The 20,940-nt window shown below is 44.1% G+C and overlaps 1 protein-coding gene across 2 annotated transcripts in view; it reads right to left on the bottom strand.

Annotated features, from left to right (window-relative positions):
• The window catches only part of DGKI (diacylglycerol kinase iota), a 448,623-nt gene extending 428,844 nt beyond the window's left edge, over positions 1-19,779 (bottom strand). For both annotated transcript variants that reach the window (XR_004484538.2, XM_033432383.2), the window contains exon 1: positions 19,353-19,779. Coding sequence is in view for 1 of the 2 variants with exons in the window: in XM_033432383.2 (XP_033288274.2) it covers positions 19,353-19,756 (404 nt within the window). In the remaining variant the exon portion in view is untranslated. The remainder of the gene's footprint in view (positions 1-19,352) is intronic.
• Between the last annotated feature and the right edge of the window lie 1,161 nt (positions 19,780-20,940).

The following is a 20,940-nucleotide window of genomic DNA, read 5'->3' as shown; positions in this document are numbered from 1 at the left end:
ATGTTACTCTGTGCCTGTTTCCTCTTCTGTAAAACTAAACAGCAATCACACCTACCTCATAAGGCTGTTGTAAGAATTAACAGAAATATTATATGTAAAGCACTCAGCACAGTTCCTGGCACACATAGGAAGGCCTCATAAATGTTGTTATTATTATTGGTTTACCATTAATAATGCTGAGAGTACTCCACTGAGCACCTCCCAGATATGCTTTTTCTGAGAGACACTTAGCATCTTGCTTCTCTATGGTTTCATACCAGGCCAGGAAGTCAATTATTTTAGTCCTCTCCTCCCCGGTCCTTCTTGACTTGATTTTCCCATGTGGATAACGGGTTCCTATAACGCCAGAGATGCTTCACCAAAGCTGTTTTGAGTGATTGTAAAAAGCACACAATGAAATATATGAGAAGCACTAATTGCTGGAGAGATGCTGAAAACAGCCATGCTACAGAACCCAACACCTCAGTGGGAATAACCGTTCACCATTTGTGAACAATGCTCATCCACGTATTATTTCTTCTGAAGATGACTTTAGTTCCTGGAAGAGGTACTTTGCCATAAATGGGAGGGTAATTTACTGGAAGTTAAAGACCAGTTTCCAAGCATCCCATCTGCTCCCGGAAAGAGGTATTTTCTCCCAAATGGCCTGGAGAGAGGGACTAAGGGGTGATGGTGTGCAGTGCACTCTTAGAAAACAACAAAGTTTGCTCTCTGGAGACAAGATACTTGTCTAGATACATACAAGTTTCACCACAGTCTGTCTAAGCTAGAACAGAGATGGCGGAAACGCCTGGAAAGGCAGGACCCTGAGCTCCCACACGTGGATCATGCAGCCTTCAAAATTAATGACAGGGCTTCCCTGGTGGCGCAGTGGTTGAGAGTCCGCCTGCCGATGCAGGGGACACGGGTTCGTGCCCCGGTCCGGGAAGATCCCACATGCCGCGGAGCAGCTGCACCCGTGAGCCATGGCCGCTGAGCCTGCGCATCCGGAGCCTGTGCTCCGCAACGGGAGAGGCCACAACAGTGAGAGGCCCGTGTACCGCAAAAAAAAAAAAAATTAATGACAGTGCAACTAAAAAAAAACAGATCACCTGCCAGCTTTGTACTCCGACATCTCCCCTTTTACACACACACTTATAGGGACATTAAATACATATTTCCCTCTAATACCCCGACCCTTCTTCCTGTTAAACTCCATGACTTGTGCTAGCCTTATACAGTACTTTCTTTTGTCTTCATTTTTTATGTTTTTATTAAAAACATTTATTCTTATTACAAATGGAATACACGGCGATTGTGGAAAATTTAGAAAATACTGAAGAGTTTAAAGCAACGAAAACCTATCATTTGACTTTTGTCTTCATTGTAAGAGCCTTGAGTCGCCTGCGAAATCTCAATACAGTGCAATCTTGGCCACAATCCGACTCCTTGGCTGCAAGCGAATTTCGCGTTATGCCACATATTACTTCAAAAAACAGAATTCACAACTAGCCGGAGTATTCCATCAAGATGTTACCGGTTCACGTCAGACACGGCCTCAAAAAACATACCTGTTCGGCAGCGCTTCCAAATCCTGAAAACTGCTGCCCACTCTTAGTCACAGAACGTGGGAGTGTGGCTATTAGGTGATCAGCTACATTGAATTTTCTCCATATATTCAACAAATGTGTCGAGGCACCTGTTTCTTCTCCTAAAATCACTGAGCCACAGGAGCATATGCTATATGGAGACACGAAGTGCAGTTGCTATAAAAATGAAATGCTATTCTGGGAATACCTATGTCATTCCTTGAGCCGAATCTCCTTTACAGTGAAATGGCTGCTGTATAGCAACTAATGCAAAAATCTTCTTTTCTTTTCCCCCCCGTAGGAGGAGTACTAAACATCTAGCATCATGCTGGTGGTGCCACTGTACGGTTTTCAAGTAAACAGAATCATGAGGGTGATAATTAGGTCATCGTCCTCGTCAATGCGATATGGACCTGGTATGCCAGCCAGTGGTGGATTCCAACGTTGTTCATCGTGGTGAACAACTGAGAGAAGTTCAAGTAAGCAAAATGAACAGGACGGAATTGTTGAGAACTCTCTTTCCAAAGAGCAGGGCAAGGAGGCAGGGCACTGAAGTGAAGGGAACGTGGGACTTCAAATCCAAAAACTAGACTAAGCCTGGCAATGCCCCGTCACTGGCATGTGACCATGGGGCAGGCACCTAGTGGTCATGGCTGTTTCCTGTACTATACACGGTCTATGAAAACAACACCTGCTCTACCACTCTACCTGTTTTGAGGGTAAAATTAGATCAATCTTGTGAAAGCAATTCATAAATGGTAAAGCTCTAAAAGCACCAAACACATTTTTTATTATAAGTACCTAAATTTAGTCAGTATTAACAATTTAAGAAATCTGTTTTCTTTAAAAAAATAAATTCCCTTAGATTTTGTTATAATTCTGCACTGGCTCATAGAAAGCTTCTGTTTTAATCTTTAAATAGCTTTGACGTTTATATTTGAACTAGAGATTTATTTTGCTAAGAAATTCTGAAGGTTTTCTTCAAATGTGAAAGAATGACTCAGGTTTTTTAAATGATCCTTTGGAACTTTCTAGGTGTCTATAACTACACACACGAATATATTTATGAATTCTAAAACATGCTGTTATGGAAAAACTTATATTCCAAGTACCTGAAGCCTGAATAGGCCCTTCAGTTAAAGGAGAAAGACTCAACTCTTCTTAGAATATTTAAAAAAAAAAAAAAAAAGTGCCTACTATGCCATTTCAGCCACACAAAGTGCACATAAATTGTTCCTAACTTCTTCACTGGACCCCAAGTCACTGAACTATTACCTACCTCCCTTCAACTTCCACTCTGATTACAAGAACTCATAAGGTCTTGTACTGGAGGTGGAATTGGAATCCATGAGTACCAGGCTATAATCCCTGTAAATCATTTCCTGGCCCCAGAAAACTGGATTTATTCCCCCATTCATACAATGGAAAATTCATATAGTTTTAAAAAGAACCACCAAGGAAAGCTCTGTCTTGGCCTCCTTACAATTGCCAGGGCTGAGTCTATGCTTGAACAGGGAAGGAATTCTTGTTTTCTTAGCCAATCAACCTTTGTAAAGCCAATCAACCTTTCTCTCTGTCCTGTGTTAGGACTGCCTGGGCCCACTACGATGAAACACACAGCTCTCTCCTCTCAAGGGACTTTGGTCTAATAAACTACTAGACGGTAGAAATATGGCTATTTGCACACAGGAAATGGAAAAGGGTGAAGAAGAACCAAAGTGAAAAACTGTATTAGGGAGGCAATAAGCAAATATGGGCATAGATCTAAACTCTGCCATTTAACTGGCTTTGTGACCTCAGGCAAGTTGCTTAAAGTCTAAGCCCTAATGTCCTTATCTGTAAAATGGAAATAATAATAGTTCCTACTCAATTGAGGGTTAAATGAAATACTATATATAAAATGTTTAACAGCTCTCGACACAGATTAAGCATTTCATAAAATCAGTAACTTGTACTAATTAATATTCACACAAGTAGGTAGGTAAGTAAATTAACACTTGCAGTCCAATTTGAAGCAAGAAAAGCTTTTTCCTTCTCTTAGCTGCACTGCAAAAGAACTCTGGAAGTACACAGGCTGTCTTTGCAGTCTCAGGGAACAGTCTACCAGTGGCTACTGGGAAGGATGAGAACAGTGATGTCTGCTGCTTTTTGGTCATTGGGAGGAAAGGCAGGGTGCATTGGGAAGGTAGGTGGCCCCGTGGGTGTTCACTCTGCCCAGGAAGACCATGCTCTGCAGCTTTTGGGGTTCAAGGTTCTTCTGCTTCCTGTCTAACTTCAGGTGCTGAAGACGGTGCTTCCACTGGAGAGAAACAAAAATACACTACAGCTTACTGATTGAGAGGGGGCCAATTTAAAAGGAAGAAACTGTTTTAAATCAGGCTGTCTTCTTAAAAACCTCTAAAGGAAGTGCTCTCTGTCTGAGAGATTGCCTGAAACCCTGTCATGTACATAGTACAATGATAAGAACAAAGTCCTTTCAATTTGAAGAATTTTCCAGAAGTTTGTCTCCAAGTGATACACGGAACCTTTCCAACTGCTTCCAGTTAAGCTTCTGTAAAGCTCCTTTTTTTAAAATCTTTAAATAAATTGCTTTCAAGTGTTTTTAAAACAAAAATTAATTTTTCCGTAGAATTTTGACATCTTATGTACAAAGCAATGACACATTTTAAAATGCTCTTTGGACCTTGCAAGAAGTCTTTTTTCTGGCTATTTCCTGAAGATCTACATGATACACAAAAGCAACCAAACCGCCCCATCTTTGCCTTTTGAAGAAAAAAAATGGATTCACTTCCTCAATGCTTACTTCACAGTCCTGAGCCAGTTTTATTTGCTCAACAAATATTGAATAATCTTCTAAAATTAAAAAAAACAAAATATGTTGTTTGGTCTGGCTGAGATAACCGATAGCACACCCCAGAAGCTGAGCCTTCCATTTCTGAAATAATCCAGGACAGGTAGCATCTGGGAGCTTTTTTCTCTGATTGCCGGGACACTGCAGCCAGCCATTGTCTGCACATACAAAGAAGACATCATCCAGCCAGGCCAGAAGACTAATAACCTCTTTCCTGGGGTCCCTGGTGACAACTCTATTTCTAGTACCTCTGGCTTTATCTACTTGTCTATTCCTGACACTGGGAAGCTCTGAGACCCTCGTTCCCCAGCCTTCCACGTCTGGCTTCCTGCTCCCAGCCGACCAGCTGGGCTGTGGGCTGCTGCTCCCTGATTCCTCTGCTCACTGCACCTGTCTTCTGCGACCTTGGCCTTCTGCCTGATCCGATTTCCAGAGCACCCGGGAGGAGCTTTCTCCTCTTCACATCCTCTAGTACGAGTGAACTAGTTTTTAATAAACCGTGAAAGGAAAAGTACATATTCTATACCTTAATGAATGCCAAGCCTGTAAATTAAATTTCCTAAGTGTATATCTATCTCATTTTCATATAATCTGAATAACTGTATCACTAGCTACCGACATTTGATGAATGTTCAATATTTTGAAGATTAAAAAAACGGGGAGTTTTCTGGTGGCGCAGTGGTTAAGAATCCACCTGCCAGTACAGGAGACACGGGGTCGAGCCCTGATCTGGGACGACCCCACATGCCGCGGAAGAGCTAAGCCTGTGAGCCACAACTACCGAGCCCACATGCCACAACTACTGAAGTCCATGCCCCTAGAGCCCGTGCTCCACAACAAGAGAAGCCACCACAATGAGAAGCCTGTGCACCGCAACGAAGAGTAGCCCCCGCTCACCGCGACCAGAGAAAGCCTGCGCGCAGCAACGAAGACCCGACACAGTCAAAAATAATAAATAAATAAATAAATGTATAAAAAAAGAAAAAAGAAAGAATAAAAAAACGAAATCTGCTCCTTAACTGGGCTTAAGTACGGATGATACCACCCTAACAAACACACTCACAGCACTTACTTTGTGACAGGGAGCACTATCAGTGTCAACCTTCAAACAATCATACAAGGTAGGTACTATGGTCATTACCGTTAGACAGGGAAACTACGGCATAGAGGCGTTAAGTAACTTGCCCATGGTCCCACAGCCGGCAGAGGTGGAGAACTGAACCCAAGAGGTAGGGCTCCAGAACCGGGGTTCTTAGCCACTACTCTACTCTGCCTCTCATAGAATTGAAGAGTAAGAACGGTAAGATTGATTGTGGTTTAATTATTACTGTTTTAAGCTTTGAATGTTTCCCCCTCCATCCAACAAAAGCCAGACCGTTACTATTATAGCTTAACTTAGAATTGGTTCCTTATTTATGAGTCTGAAAATCTGAAGGCCATTCTCCACTTGAGCAAAACCCATGGACGTTAGGCCCCAGAACTCTCCAAGTCCCCCTCTAAAAGCCGCTGCCTTTCAAAAACGGTACTTGCTCCATTTCAAAGGCTCACAAAACCTCAGGGCTGGAAGGAAAAAACATTCAAATTAATCTGCAAAGAGCCTTCTTCCCACCTCTACCCAACCACAGCTCCCTCCCTCAGCCAATACACACAGCCCTGATGGGTTGATTTTTTCTAAAATTACCCAAACAGTGCTCATGCCACCTCTCTGAACCCTACGGATGTCAGGAAACCCATCAGCCATTCTTTAGGGGCTTTATATGTTACGTGAATAAAAAGTAGCTGGCACGTTTTCAAAGACTTCGTTATTAAACAAGTTAAAAACAAAACAAAGGTTTAGTTTAGAGTCACGAAGTTGACTGAGGAATTCTTCCTAAAATGGCTTTTCCACAGCAGTCAGTCAGGTGAGTCGGAAGGAGAGAATGAGTGAAGTAACAATACGGAACAGAGGTCACGGGGGTAACCTCTGCGTGGCTGGACCACGGTCAGGGCAGATTCCGGGAACATAGGGCAGCCATCTTTCTGCACGTTCTGAGTTCTACTCACAGAAGGACAAGTCAACAGAACATTCCCTGAGGAGAAAATCAATGATGCCCCTTGGAAAAGGATGAGACAGACAGAGAGCTGGAGAGCTAATTAGTGCTACTCAGAAGGCAAATTAAGGCCTTTTCTTTGACAAGCTGCAAACAGCTGGTTAAGCAAGAGATGCTGCCACCCGTCTCCAGCCTCCAATAGCTGGCCAGATGGCTGGCACAGGTACTCACACAGGAAGTTGTAAACAGAAACAGTCCTGGGCCGCTGGACAAAGTGTAAATGAGAGAAAGGCAGACCTTTCTCTGAGTAAAAAGGAAAAATCACAGCTGAGATGGACAGGGAACGCATAACATAGTAGTTTATTTAAAGAAGGCAATTAAATTCATTCATTCAATAAATATTTATCCAACACCTACTGAGCAATAAGAACAGGATTCAGAGATTCAAATGATAAGGTGCAATTTTTGTCCTCCAAGGAGCTAACAACTTAGCAGGGAAGCATATGACATTTAAAGTTAACTCTGTGCAAGGCACTGTGCCGAGTTCTCTACCTAAAGTAACTCATTTAATTCTAACAAACCTCTAAGAGAGGTATTACTATTACCACGTGAGCCTCAAAGGGGTGACATAACATTCCCAAGATCCGCTAGAACGTGCCAGGTTCAAATCCTAGTCTAATTCCCAGGAGATAAAATTACAATTCAGTCCTAACACAGCTGTTTAAAAGCATCATGTGAGGACAGGAGAGGACCAACCACCTACCACAAAAAGTGGACCCTTTTGAGTTCAAGCCTAAGGAGGAGTTTGCCGGATGAACAAGCCAGGGATGAGTTATGGGAGCGTTATGGGCAAACAGACCTAACTTGGCGTTTTTCTTTCTTTAATCTTCTATATTGCAAGGGTTTGTTATGCCTTGTAACAGGCCCAACATTCCAGCCAGTTCAAACAATTCCAACCACATCCAACCATTTGAAATTTGCCCATTTTTATAGTGATTTCAAGCAAATTCAACTTCAAAGAAACATAAAAAGCCTAACAACTTAGATTTTCTTTCTTTTTTTTGCGGTACACGGGCCTCTCACTGTTGTGGCCTCACCCGTTGCGGAGCACAGGCTCCGGACGCACAGGCTCAGCGGTCATGGCTCACAGGCCCAGCCGCTCCACGGCATGTGGGATCTTCCCGGACCGGGGCACGAACCCATGTCCCCTGCATTGGCAGGCGGACTCTCAACCACTGCGCCACCAGGGAAGCCCACAGCGTAGATTTTGCTTTACTCCTTACCTTCTTCCCCGAGCTATCCATTCATATACCACCATTAATGCAGTAACTACTGTCCTAAAACGACAGTTATAGGGTCTCGGAAAAAATAATTAGGATCAATGTTACCAATATAACACTGCATAAGAAAGCAAATGTCACAGCCCAACATGTAGGCAACGGTCCTGCCACATGTTTCCAGTCTCAGAGTGAGGGCTTCTGAACCCACTTCAAGGACACCTCAAGGTTGGGTAAGGAATGTGTATCCCAGATCCCAGTCCAGAAAAGCCTGGAAGGTGCAGCTAGCCTGGGTCCTCACTAGGAGTCCTCATTTTCTCAGATTAGAAAGTTGAGTTCCAAAGAGCTAGTTCTAGTCTAACTGAATCTGACCCTATGAGGCAATGCTGCTGTTGCCACAGCAGAAATGAACACCAACAAAGCTCCCATCACCTTCATCATCCCTTGAGGCCACAGAACACAGTGCTGTCACTCTCCCATGTGAAAAGCGAGCCTCTAAAAGATCAATTAGAGCAGATCAAGGACTCTGGACAGAAGTTCGAGTGCAATCTTGCCTGGGGTGTGTCTTGATGGAGGAAGTGTACACTTAGCCAAGTCCTAAGTAATTACTGAAGAAGGAAACAGTAAACTGGAACCAAGTTTTGGGTTTTTTTTTTTAACATCTTTATTGGAGTATAATTGCTTTACAAATGGTGTGTTAGTTTCTGCTTTATAACAAAGTGAATCAGCTATACGTATACATATATCCCCATATCCCCTCCCTCTTGAGTCTCCCTCCCACCCTCCCTATCCCACCCCTCTAGGTGGTCACAAAGCACCGAGCTGATCTCCCTGTGCTATGTGGCTGCTTCTCATTAGTTATCTATTTTACATTTGGTGGTGTATATATGTCCATGCCACTCTCTCACTTTGTCCCAGCTTAGCCTTCCCCCTCCCCGTGTCCTCAAGTCCATTCTCTACGTCTGCATTTTTATTCCTGTCCTGCCCCTAGGTTCATCAGAACCATTTCTTTCTTTTAGATTCCATTCATATGTGTTAGCATACAGTATTTGTTTTTCTCTTTCTGACTTACTTCACTCTGTATGACAGACTCTAGGTCCATCCACTTCACTACAGATAACTCAATTTCATTTCTTTTTATGTCTGAGTAATATTCCATTGTATATATGTGCCACATCTTCTTTATCCATTCATCTGTTGATGGGCGCTAAGGTTGCTTCCATGTCCTGGCTATTGTAAATAGTGCTGCAATGAATATTGTGGTACATGACTCTTTTTGAATTATGGTTTTCTCAGGGTATATGCCCAGTAGTGGGATTGCTGGGTCATATGGTAGTTCTATTTTTAGTTTTTTAAGGAACCTCCATACTGTTCTCCATAGTGGCTGTATCAATTTACATTCCCACCAACAATGCAAGTGGGTTACCTTTTCTCCACACCCTCTCCAGCATTTGTTGTTTGTAGATTTTTTGATGATGGCCATTCTGACTGGTGTGAGGTGATACCTCATTGTAGTTTTGATTTGCGTTTCTCTAATAATTAGTGATGTTGAGCATGCTTTCATAGGTATGTTGGCAATCTGTATATCTTCTACGGAGAAATGTCTATGTAGGTCTTCTACCCATTTTTGGATTGGGTTGTTTACTTTTTTATATTGAGTTGCATGAACTGCTTGTATATTTTGGAGATTAATCCTTTGTCACTTGCTTCGTCTGCAAATATTTTCTCCCATTCTGAGGGTTGTCTTTTCATCTTGTTTATGGTTTCCTTTGCTGTGCAAAAGCTTTTAAGTTTCATTAGGTTCCATTTGTTTATTTTTGTTTTTATTTCCGTTTCTCTAGGAGGTGGGTCACAAAGGATCTTGCAGTGATTTATGTCAAAGAGTGTTCTGCCTATGTTTTCCTCTAAGAGTTTTATAGTGTCTAGCCTTACATTTAGGTCTTTAATCCATTTTGAGTTTATTTTTGTGTATGGTGTTAGGAAGTGTTCTAATTTCATTCTTTTACATGTACCTGTCCAGTTTTCCCAGCAACACTTATTGAAGAAATTGTCTTTTCTCCATTTTATATCCTTGCCTCCTTTACCAAAGATAAGGTGACCATACGTGCATGGGTTTATCTCTGGGCTTTCTATCCTGTTCCATTGATCTATAGTTCTGTTTTTGTGCCAGTACCATATTGTCTTGATTACTGTAGCTTTGTAGTATAGTCTGAAGTCAGGGAGCCTGATTCCTCCAGCTCCGTTTTTCTTTCTCAAGATTGCTTTGGCTATTCAGGGACTTTTGTGTTTCCATACAGATTGTGAAATTTTTTTGTTCTAGTTCTGTGAAAAATGCCATTGGTAGTTTGAAAAATGCCATTGGTAGTTTGATAGTGATTGCACTGAATCTGTAGATTGCTTTGGGTAGTAGAGTCATTTTCACAATGTTGATTCTTCCAATCCAAGAACATGGTATATCTCTCCATCTGTTTCATCATCTTTAATTTCTTTCCTCAATGTCTTATAGTTTTCTGCATACAGGTCTTTTGTCTCCTTAGGTAGATTTATTCCTAGGTATTTTATTCTTTTTGTTGCACTGGTAAATGGGAGTGTTTCCTTAATTTCTCTTTCAGATTTTTCATCATTAGTGCATAGGAATGCAAGAGATGTCTGTGCATTAATTTTGTATCCTGCTACTTTACCAAATTCACTGATTAGCTCTAGTAGTTTTCTGGTAGCATCTTTAGGATTCTCTATGTATAGTATGTCATCTGCAAACAGCAACAGTTTTACTTCTTCTTTTCCGATTTGGAGTCCTTTTTATTTCTTATTCTTCTCTGATTGCTGTGGCTAAAACTTCCAAAACTATGTTGCATAATAGTGGTGAGGATGGGCAACCCTGTCTTTTTCCTGATCTTAGAGGAATTGGTGTCAGTTTTTCACCACTGAGAATGATGTTGGCTGTGGGTTTATCATATATGACCTTTATTATGTTGAGGTAGGTTCCCTATATGCCTCCTTTCTGGAGAGTTTTTATGATAAATGTGTGTTGAATTTTGTCAAAAGCTTTTTCTGCATCTACTGAGATCATCATGTGGTTTTTCCCCTTCAGTTTGTTAATATGATGTATCATGTTGACTGATTTGCGTATATTAAAGAATCCTTGCATTCCTGGGATAAACCCCACTTGATCATGGTGTATGATCCTTTTAATGTGCTGTTGGATTCTGTTTGCTAGTATTTTGTTGAGGATTTTTGCATCTATGTTCATCAGTGATATTGGTCTGTCGTTTTCTTTTTTTGTGACATCTTTGTCTGGTTTTGGTATCAGGGTGATGGTGGCCTTGTAGAATGAGTTTGGGAGTGTTCCTCCCTCTGCTATATTTTGGAAGAGTTTGAGAGGATGGGTGTTAGCTCTGCTCTAAATGTTTGATAGAATTCACCTGTGAAGCCATCTGGTCTTGAGCTTTTGTGTCTTGGAAGATTTTAAACACAGTTTCCATTTCAGTGCTTGTGACTGGTCTGTTTATATTTTCTATTTCTTCCTGTTCAGTCTTGGAAGGTTGTGCTTTTCTAAGAATTTGTCCATTTCTTCCAGGTTGTCCATTTTATTGGCATACAGTTGCTTACAGTAATCTCTCCAGATCCTTTGTATTTCTGCAGTGGCAGGTGTTACTTCTCCTTTTTCATTTCTAATTCTGTTGATTTGAGTCTTCTCCCTTTTTTTCTTGATGAGTGTGGCTATGGTTTATCTATTTTGTTTATCTTCTCAAAGAACCAGCTTTTAGTTTTATTGATCTGTGCTATCGTTTCCTTCATTTCTTTCTCATTTATTTCTGATCTAATCTTTATGATTTCTTTCTTTCTGCTAACTGTGGGGTTTTTGTTGTTCTTCTTCTTTCTCTCATTGCTTTAGGTGTAAGGTTAGGTTATTTATTTGAGATTTTTCTTGCTTCTTGAGGTAGGATTGTATTCCTATAAACTTCCCTCTTAGAAGTGCTTTTGTTGCATCCCATAGGTTTTGGGTCATTGTGTTTTCAATGTCATTTGTTTCTAGGTATTTTTTTATTTCCTCTTTGATTTCTTCAGTGATCTGTTGGTTATTTAGTAGTGTATTGTTTAGCCTCTATGTATTTGTATTTTTTACATTTTTTTGTCCTGTAATTGATATATAGTCTCATAACGTTGTGGTCGGAAAAGACACTTGATACGATTTCAATTTCTTAAATTTACGAAGGCTTCATTTGTGACCCAAGATATGGTCTATCCCGGGGAATGTTCCATGAGCACTTGAGAAGAAAGTGTATTCTGTTGTTTTTGGAATGGAATGTCCCTATAAATATCAATTAAGTCCATCTTGTCTAATGTGTCATTTAAACCTTACATTTCCTTACTTACTTTCATTTTGGATGATCTGTTCATTGGTAAAAGTGGGGTGTTAAAGTCCCCTACTATTATTGTGTTACTGTCAATTACCCCTTTTATGGCTATTAGCATTTGCCTTATGTATTGAGGTGCTCCTATGTTGGGTGCATAAATATTTACAATTGTTATATCTCCTTCTTGGATTGATCCCTTGATCATTATTTAGTGTCCTTCTTTGTCTCCTGTAATAGTCTTTATTTTAAAGTCTATTTTGTCTGATATAGAATTACTACTCCAGCTTTCTTTTGATTTCCATTTGCATGGAATATCTTTTTCCATCCCCTCACTTTCAGTCTGTATGTGTCTCTAGGTCTGAAGTGAGTCTCTTGTAGACAGCATATATATGGGTCTTGTTTTTGTATCCATTCAGCCAATCTATGTATTTTGGTTGGAGCATTTAATCCATTTACATTTAAGGTAGTTATCGATACGTATGTTCCTATTACCATTTTCTTAATTGTTTTGGGTTTGTTTTTGTAGGTCTTTTCCTTCTCTTGTATTTCCTGCCTAGAGAAGTTCCTTTAGTGTTTGCTATAAAGCTGATTTGGTGGTGCTGAACTCTCTCAGCTTTTGCTTGTCTGTAAAGGTTTTAATTTCTCTGTCAAATCTGAATGAGATCCTTGCTGGGTAGAGTAATCTTGGTTGTAGTTTTTTCCCTTTCATCATTTTAAATATGTCCTGTCACTCCCTTCTGGCTTGCAGAGTTTCTGCTGAAAGATCAGCTGTTAACCTTATGGGGGTTCCCTTGTATGTTATTTGTTGCTTTTCCCTTGCTGCTTTTAATATTTTTTCTTTGTATTTAATTTTGATAGTTTGATTAATATGTGTCTTGGCATGTTTATCCTTGGATTTATCCTGTATAGGACTCTCTGCACTTCCTGGACTTGATTGACTATTTCCTTTCCCACGTTAGGGAAGTTCTCAACTATAATCTCTTCAAATATTTTCTCAGACCCTTCCTTTTTCTCTTCTTCTTCTGGGACCCTTACAATTCGAATGTTGGTACATTTAATGTTGTCCCAGAGGTCTCTGAAACTGTCCTCAAGTCTTTTCATTCTTTTTTCTTTATGCTGCTCTGCATAGTTATTTCCACTATTTTGTCTTCCAGGTCACTTATCCGTCCTTCTGCCTCAGTTATTTCCACTATTTCCACTATTTTGTCTTCCAGGTCACTTATCCGTCCTTCTGCCTCAGTTATTGTGCTATTGATTCCTTCTAGAGATTTTTTTTTTTCCGGTATGTGGGCCTCTCACTGTTGTGACCTCTCCCATTGTGGAGCACAGGCTCCGGACGCGCAGGCTCAGCGGCCATGGCTCACGGGCCCAGCCGCTCCGCAGCATGTGGGATCTTCCCAGACCGGGGCACGAACCCATGTCCCCTGCATCAGCAGGCGGACTCTCAACCACTGCGCCACCAGGGAAGCCCTTAGAGAATTTTTAATTTCATTTATTGTATTGTTCATCATTGTTTGTTTGCTCTTTAGTTCTTCTAGGTCCATGTTAAATGTTTCTTGTATTTTCTCCATTCTATTTCCAAGATTTTGGATCATCTTTATTATCATTACTCTGAATTCTTTTTCAGGTAGACTGACTATTTCCTCTTCATTTGTTTGGTCTGGTGGGTTTTTAACCTTGCTCTTTCATCTGCTGCATATTTCTTTGCCCTCTCATTTTGTTTAACTTACTGTGTTTGGAGTCTCCTTTTCACAGGCTGCAGATTCGTAGTTCCCATTGTTTTTGGTGTCTGACCCCAGTGGGTAAGGTTGGTTCAGTGGCTTGTGTAGGCTTCCTGGTGGAGGGGACTGGTGCCTGTGTTCTGGTGGATGGGGCTGGATGTTGTCTTTCTGGTGGACACTGCCACATCCGGTGGTGTGTTTTGGGGTGTCTGTGAACTTAGTATGATTTTAGGCAGCCTCTTTGCTAATGGGTGGGGTTGTGTTCCTGTCTTGCTCGTTGTTTGGCACGGGCCATCCAGCACTGGAGCTTGCTGGCCATTGGGCGGAGCTGGGTGTTAGCGTTGAGAAAGAGATCTCTGGGAGAGCTCTCGCCGACTGATATTGTGTGGGGCCAGGAGGTCTCTGGTGGACCAGTGTCCTGAACTCAGCTCTCCCACCTCAGAGGCTCAGGCCTGACACCCAGCTGGAGCACCAAGACCCTATCAGCCACATGGCCAGGTATGTGGGGATTTTCTTGCCTTTTGGGAAGTCTGAGGTCTTCTGCCAATGTTCAGTAGCTGTTCTGTAGGAGCTGTTCCACATGTAGATGTATTTCTGATGTATCTGTGGGTAGGAAGGTGATCTCTACGTCTTACTCCTCCGCCATCTTGAAGGTCCCCCTTCAATAGGAGACTCCACTGAAGATGCCAACCTCCACAAGAGCTAAAGGAGCAGAGGCATTTGTTTCAGAGGGTTTGTAGCTTGCTTTTTTTTTTCTTTTCCTTTGTGCTTTGTCTAGTTTCACTTGTTCACAAGGTGCTTCATGCAGAGGCCTCACACCCAGCACTTTAGATCAGAGTGCCTAGTAAGAAATGGCTGCGCTGACACCTCCAAAAGCCAGATTTTTAAAAACCTCCTTTCCCCAGCTCAGTGTGAAGGAAGGTCTTCTCCAGGCACATGCCACCAAGAAGGCAGGGCTCCCTTTCCACCTTGCTCCCCATCCAGGGATATGGTTTCACCCAGGGAGGGGGTGACCACCAGCACTTCTCATTTCCAGCCTGCAGCTCTGTCTTCCAGAAGCACTATTCCAGGCAGGCTTGGACAAGAGAACCTGTCTTCTTTCCTCAACTCAGCTCCCATTCACAGAGAGGAAACTCTAGTCCAGGGGCAGTAGGTAGAGAATCTAGAACAAAGGTTTTAATCTGATCCTGAAGTCTCTAAATATCAAACAAATGTGTAAAGAGCAGACAAAAAAATTCAAAAATAAAATAAAAGTATTTACAAAGGAGGATGCTTCAAACTGATATTCAGGAAAAGAAAACATCCCCCCATACAATATTGATTCTCATACAAGGAAGAACAATGTCCATGCTCTCCTACTTGGCTTTCAACATTCCAATAGTCTTTCCTAAAAATCACAATCTTGTGTTGCAGGATAATACTCAAAACGGAAATACTTTGTTCTTATCAACCTGTAAAGAGGGATAGACCCTTTTTACCTTGCAGCATAATCTAAGAAGTAAAGGCTCCTTGCTGCTACTTTTATCTCATACCAAAAACTCCCTTTCAGGAAGGTCTGGTATTACCATCCTGGTTTATAAGTAGAGAAACTGAAGCACAGGCATTACTAACTCATAAGTAATGGTAACTGTCCAGTCCTCCTTACAAACAAAATCACACTTCAACATTTATTCTGTGCTGCTCAAAGAGGTACAGACAGGCCAGCTCTTCCCTGGATCTAGGTTCACCTACACAACTCCTGTGTAGTTTTTATTAAAAGGCGTATAAAATTCTAACCTGGGTATCTTCACAGAGATGGCAGGTGCCATGCAGGTGGTTTTGTTCTCAGAAGCAAAAGCAATATATTTTCTGGTGATCATGAATTTATATTCATTTCTATCTCAGAAAGAGTAGAGGAGTTACTTAAAATTATATGGCCAAAGGGACACGGTCCAAAGAAAAAAGTATACAAGAGATAATAAATAATGACCTGTGATATATTACGGAAGAGATCAAAGAACAGCTTACGCTGCACACACCCATGCAAACAGATACCCAAGGGAAGAGTTCGAGCCAGAAGTGAATGGTCAGGGAAGCATGATGGGGTGTAAAGAGAATGTCATTTAGAGTCAGATCTGGGTTTAAAGCTGCCTCTTACCCAAGGTCTAAGCCTCAGGTCCATTTATTTATAAAATGGAAATAACCATAATCACGTCATAAAACTGTCACTGAATAGTAAATAAGATATAACATGCAAGAATACTTAGCGCAGTGCCTGTACACAGAAGACAGTGAACATCAGCTACCTTCTCCTTCCCCTCCCCTGCATGTTTCTAAATGACTTTTTTTTTAATTTTACTGATTTTAATGGGAATTCTTACAGTGGTTAAAAAAAAACAGTTCCTACACATTACATAGTCATCGGCACATATGTATCTGTTGCAGCACCGTAATTTGCAAAGAAAAAGGAAGTAGTAATTTTAAGAGAAAAGTACCAGCTCACTTGCACTGCCTTCTAAAACCTTCAGCTTTACAATCTACGGAGACTATTTGCTCTAGGGGAGCAGAACCTGAAATAAAGGAAATATTCTCATGAGGAAAATGGTTCCCCAAAAAAGAAAGAGAAGATAATGAGGGGAAATCGAGGGGTATATAAAGGAGTTTATTTTACTTAACAAAGTAAAAGTCGAGCAAAATGAATAATCTGCCTCCAGAAATGGTTATTTAAAGGTTTTCTGTAAAGGGCTCTGGTTCCTAAAAAGACAGGAGTCATTGCATATGCCCACCCACTCCTCATTTATTTTTAAACCCTAGCTTATATGTTCCTTAGCAACAGAAGGAGCAGATGAGACCCCCACACACACACGCACACGCACACCATCTCCCCCAGCCCCCTTCTTCTCTCCTGTCAAGTGTCATTCCGCAAATACCCATGTTCTTCAAAAGATTTTTTTGACCACCTGCAGATCTCTTCTTCCCCACCTCAAATAATCCCCCTTACACAGCAGCCATACTTCACACCCTAACTCAACCCCTTCACTTAGATTCCATTCTGTGAGGTCTTCCTGACCCCTCTCCATCAGCTTCCACCAGAAGCCATCCTCAGGTGCCCCCCAGAAGTGAGGGGATGTGGTCCTCACTGAGAAGCCAATGTCCAGCTCCAGCCAAAGCTGCTCTTTTCTTTCAGACCATTCCTTAACCCACCAGCGAAATGGCCAGGCCCAGCTACAACTGAGTCCAACATAAATGGCTGCCCTGGTGAATGGGTAGGCCATTCACCATGACTCTAAAAAAATCCATCATCGTCATCAAAATGGAGACACTCTCCAGGTTACCCAGGACAAACACGTGCCAGATGAAATGCCTACCTTCTGCTGTCTTTTCTCTGACTTTGGGACGGCCTGGCCTTGTTTGGCTGGGCATGGCTTATGAGTTCAAAGATCAATTGTTCAGCCTTTGGAAACAAGGAGCAGAGCAGCAATCCTCAGATATTAGTGTGCTTATGCATTGCCTGAGGAGACTGTTAAAAATTCCTACCCACAGAGAGTTTGATTTTGTAAGTGTGGGGTGGTGGGCATTTTTAACCAGCCACCTGAGGTGATGCTGTTGCAGGAGCCTTCCTGAATTGAGGACTGTAAAGCTTTATTTAAAAGGAAATGATGTTCACAAAGTGGGATCCACCTCTGTGATTGTAAGGCAGATGCGGTGTTATCCTTTTGCTAGAAAAACACCGCGTCTCTGGGTCGATGTCTATGTTTGCGTGTGCACACCGTTACACATGCATGTGTGAGCATGCAACCCAGAAAGCCATGGCCTCACAGAGTACTCATTTCCAAGAGAGAGGCTCAGGGAATGACCCCTGCCAAGAAGCGAGCTGAAATGATTTCCCTTGCAAACTCTGGCTTTGTAGCCCTACCCAGTGAGGTGTCACGATGATGAATACCAACGACACAGGAACGATTCTGGGCCCAGGAGCCCAGACCCACAATGTGCTCTGCATTATCAACCGTCCCTTCCAACTAGCAGTTCCTAAATTAGGCTGAATGTAGCCCCTGGTCCCCTAAGGGCCAGACAGGCCATCATAGCTAAGAAGTAGAACTGCCTGTGTCCTAGCATACCTCCCTAGAGCTACCTCACTCTCCACCACGTGTCTATTTTTAGAAACCAAAACTATAAAGAGAAAGATCCATTTCGTCCTGATCTACATGAGTAACTAAAAGAGCAAGTCAGGTGGGAAACTCCCTCAATGCACAGTGAATAAAACGCACATGGGGGATGAGGGCGCAACATCCTCCCCAGGAAGGCCGTTTCGGAGTCGTCAGGCGCCAACACTGAGACACAGAGCACATGCCCTAGTGACCGGGGCCTCCAGTCCAGGCAATGCCAATGGGGATCCCGGTGATTCACACACATGCTCCCAGAAATACAACACACACCCTCACAAACCCACACACCTCTGTCATCTGCTTTTGCTTACATAACACCACATGGTGTGACAGGCTTAAAACTTTATAAGCACTTCTGGAAAGGACTGCTAACTTAAAATGAGGAGGGTCACAGGATGCTTTTACTGACCCCTTTTCAAGAAATACTCCAGGGCCGAGGAAGTGCACATCTTTGTAATTCTATGCTTGTTTATCACCTCAACTTTTAAAATTAACAAGCAGTAAGGGTCTCCAAAACTCTCCAAATCTATCAATACCTTTATTCTTGCCTTAAGGTGGGGGGCAGGGGGGAGGAGAGAACCTACTGGATCCTCATTTCTCATTCGTGAATCCTGACACAATTTGGGGTAGTCTTTTGGCATCATTCGGTGGCCATTTACCCCACACTGTCCTTGTCTTGTAAATACACCCATCCTAGGGGCAAGCACGGCCCCATTCTCTCCCCCATCCCTTGCTCGCTAGCAGGCTTCCCAAGTCGTCCTTCTGGGCACACCCAGGAGAGAGGGAGAGACCACGTGTACGTGTGACCCTCCGGAACCAGTTGCGTATCTACAGACACAGATTCACAACGACTCTTCCTTAATGGGATATTTCAATGCAGGTTCAACTTCCATAAGGATTTCTCTTCAGGATAGAACGCTGTTCTTTTCTGCCTGTCCGTGATCTCAAGTATCAAGTTAGTGCCAAAGGTTCACCCAGTAAAATCGGCAAGGTAGGGGGAGTGGTTGAAGATGACCCCGGCGTAGGGACAACTTTGAGGACTTCTCTCAAGAAAACCTGGCATATGTGTGTGTGCACCCCGCTCCCACACACACACACACACACACACACACACACGCATTTTTACTGTTGTTGTTCTGACCTCAGGGACTCAGTCTTCTCTCCAGTTCCGGGGGGGAAACCTGGCGCACGTACCTTCCCTCCAGCCCAGAAGGATGGGATGAGAAGTGAACACATAGCCCAGAAGGGGGAGGGAGAAGGAAAGAGAGAGAGGGAGGGAGGCAGAGAGAGAGAGAGGGCGCCAGGTGCCCCCAAGTCCGAGGAAGCGCCTTTCGGGGGCGCAGAGAGGGTCTCGCACCCCGCGGCGGCACCTGCCTCCCGGCTGCCGGGCTCGCGTTCCTACCTGTAAGAGACCTGCTTCCGGAAAGTTAAGTTCCGCAGCTTCTCCTCCAGCGCCTCGTCCTTCTCTTTCGGGCCGGCGGCCCCGGGCTCTTCCAGGGCAGCGGCCCCAGCCGCCGCCGCTGCCCCCGCGCCCCTCGGGTCCGCACCGCCCTCGGCGCCCAGGCAGCAGCTCCCGGCGCCGCTTCCGCTGCTGCTGCTGCCGCCCGTTGCCCCCTTCTCCTCTGCCGCCGAGGAGCTGGGGTTCATGGCGACCGCTCCGGCGGCCGCGGAGGGAGCCGAGGCGGCGCCGCTGCAGAAGCCGGACAGACGAACAGCGCTGACGGCGGCCGCCACCGCCGGAGAGCGAACAGGTCTGCGCGCCGCTGGCAGGGGCGGCAAATGGCAGCCCCTTCCCGCAGCATCCATCCGCGGCGGCCCCGCACCGGGGCATTGTGGGAAACTCCGTGCCTCCACTCCCCCTCCCCGACCAATCAGAAGCCACCTCCCTCCGCCTGCCCCTCCCTCCCCGCTGCAAACCCGCGCCCTCCCGCCCCCCTGGCCTTTTCCTAAATCGGGGGCACCGGCCAGGGCCGAACCTGAACTCTGCCCTGAGGCGTCGGGTCGCCGGAGAGATAGACAGAGGGCAGGTGATGAGGAGGCGCTGGGCTGGGGGCGCGCGGACACTGGCAGCAAGAGAGGAGAGCTCCGGAGGGAAATTCGGAGGACAGCGTGCCGCACCCCGGTTAAGACACGAGGAAGCGGAGACCGGGAAGGGAGAGGTGCCCTGCCCAGGCAGCCGGCCCAGGAGCGGTAGCGCCCACCTTCGTCCCCGTCCCCTGATGCCTTAAGTCCAGGGCGGCATTCTCCCCACCGCCGCTACCCGACCGTGCAGAGCCGGAGCCTGGCAGAAGCCTCCCTACGTGGGAAACCTCGGGGGGAATGCAGCGGGCGCGTGGTCGGGGCGAACCTGGGAGAGAATTCGTGAGCAGGGTAAATTAAGGGATGAGGAGGAGGTCCAGTTTAAGATGCAGGCGAAGCGCCTACCTCGTCTCGCAGGGCGAGGTCTGGGACCCTTTCATCCCTGAATCCCCCAGCCCAGAGCCTTCCTTACACAGAAAGATCTTCCTAAACAGCTGTTCATAGATTGAATCGGATCACAGGCCCCTCAGAGAAGCAGAAAGACTGAGAGAATCCAGGAGGCAAAGTGAGGACGTGAGCGCTGGGCGCTGCCGCGGCAGAGCGGAAAGGAAAGGAAGGGCCCGCTCGAGGAGGGGCTTCCAACCTCTGCGGACCCCGCTGCCGACACAAAGCCAAGCTTGCCGTCTCTGCAGATTTAATTGTCCACCGGTCTCTTGTTTTTGTTTCTAAGGTTACTGAAAACTCTATGAGGTTTGAATGCTGTGCAACAAAGTGTGTGAGACAGTTTTCCAAATTAGGAATTTTCACGCAAGAATCACTGCTGTCAACAAACACGAGAAAGATTTATACTGAAGGCTAAGTGTGGTAACCAAAATCCATACGTATTCAATACATGGACAGGCAATGAGAGAACCAGACCAGGGAAGAATTTCAGGTCGGTGTTGCTGACCCCAAACAAGTCGCTTGATTTC

This window comes from Orcinus orca, chromosome 9, assembly GCF_937001465.1.
Source record: "Orcinus orca chromosome 9, mOrcOrc1.1, whole genome shotgun sequence".
NCBI classification, from domain to species: Eukaryota; Metazoa; Chordata; class Mammalia; order Artiodactyla; family Delphinidae; genus Orcinus; species Orcinus orca.
This window is presented reverse-complemented; position numbering and strand designations above follow the sequence as displayed.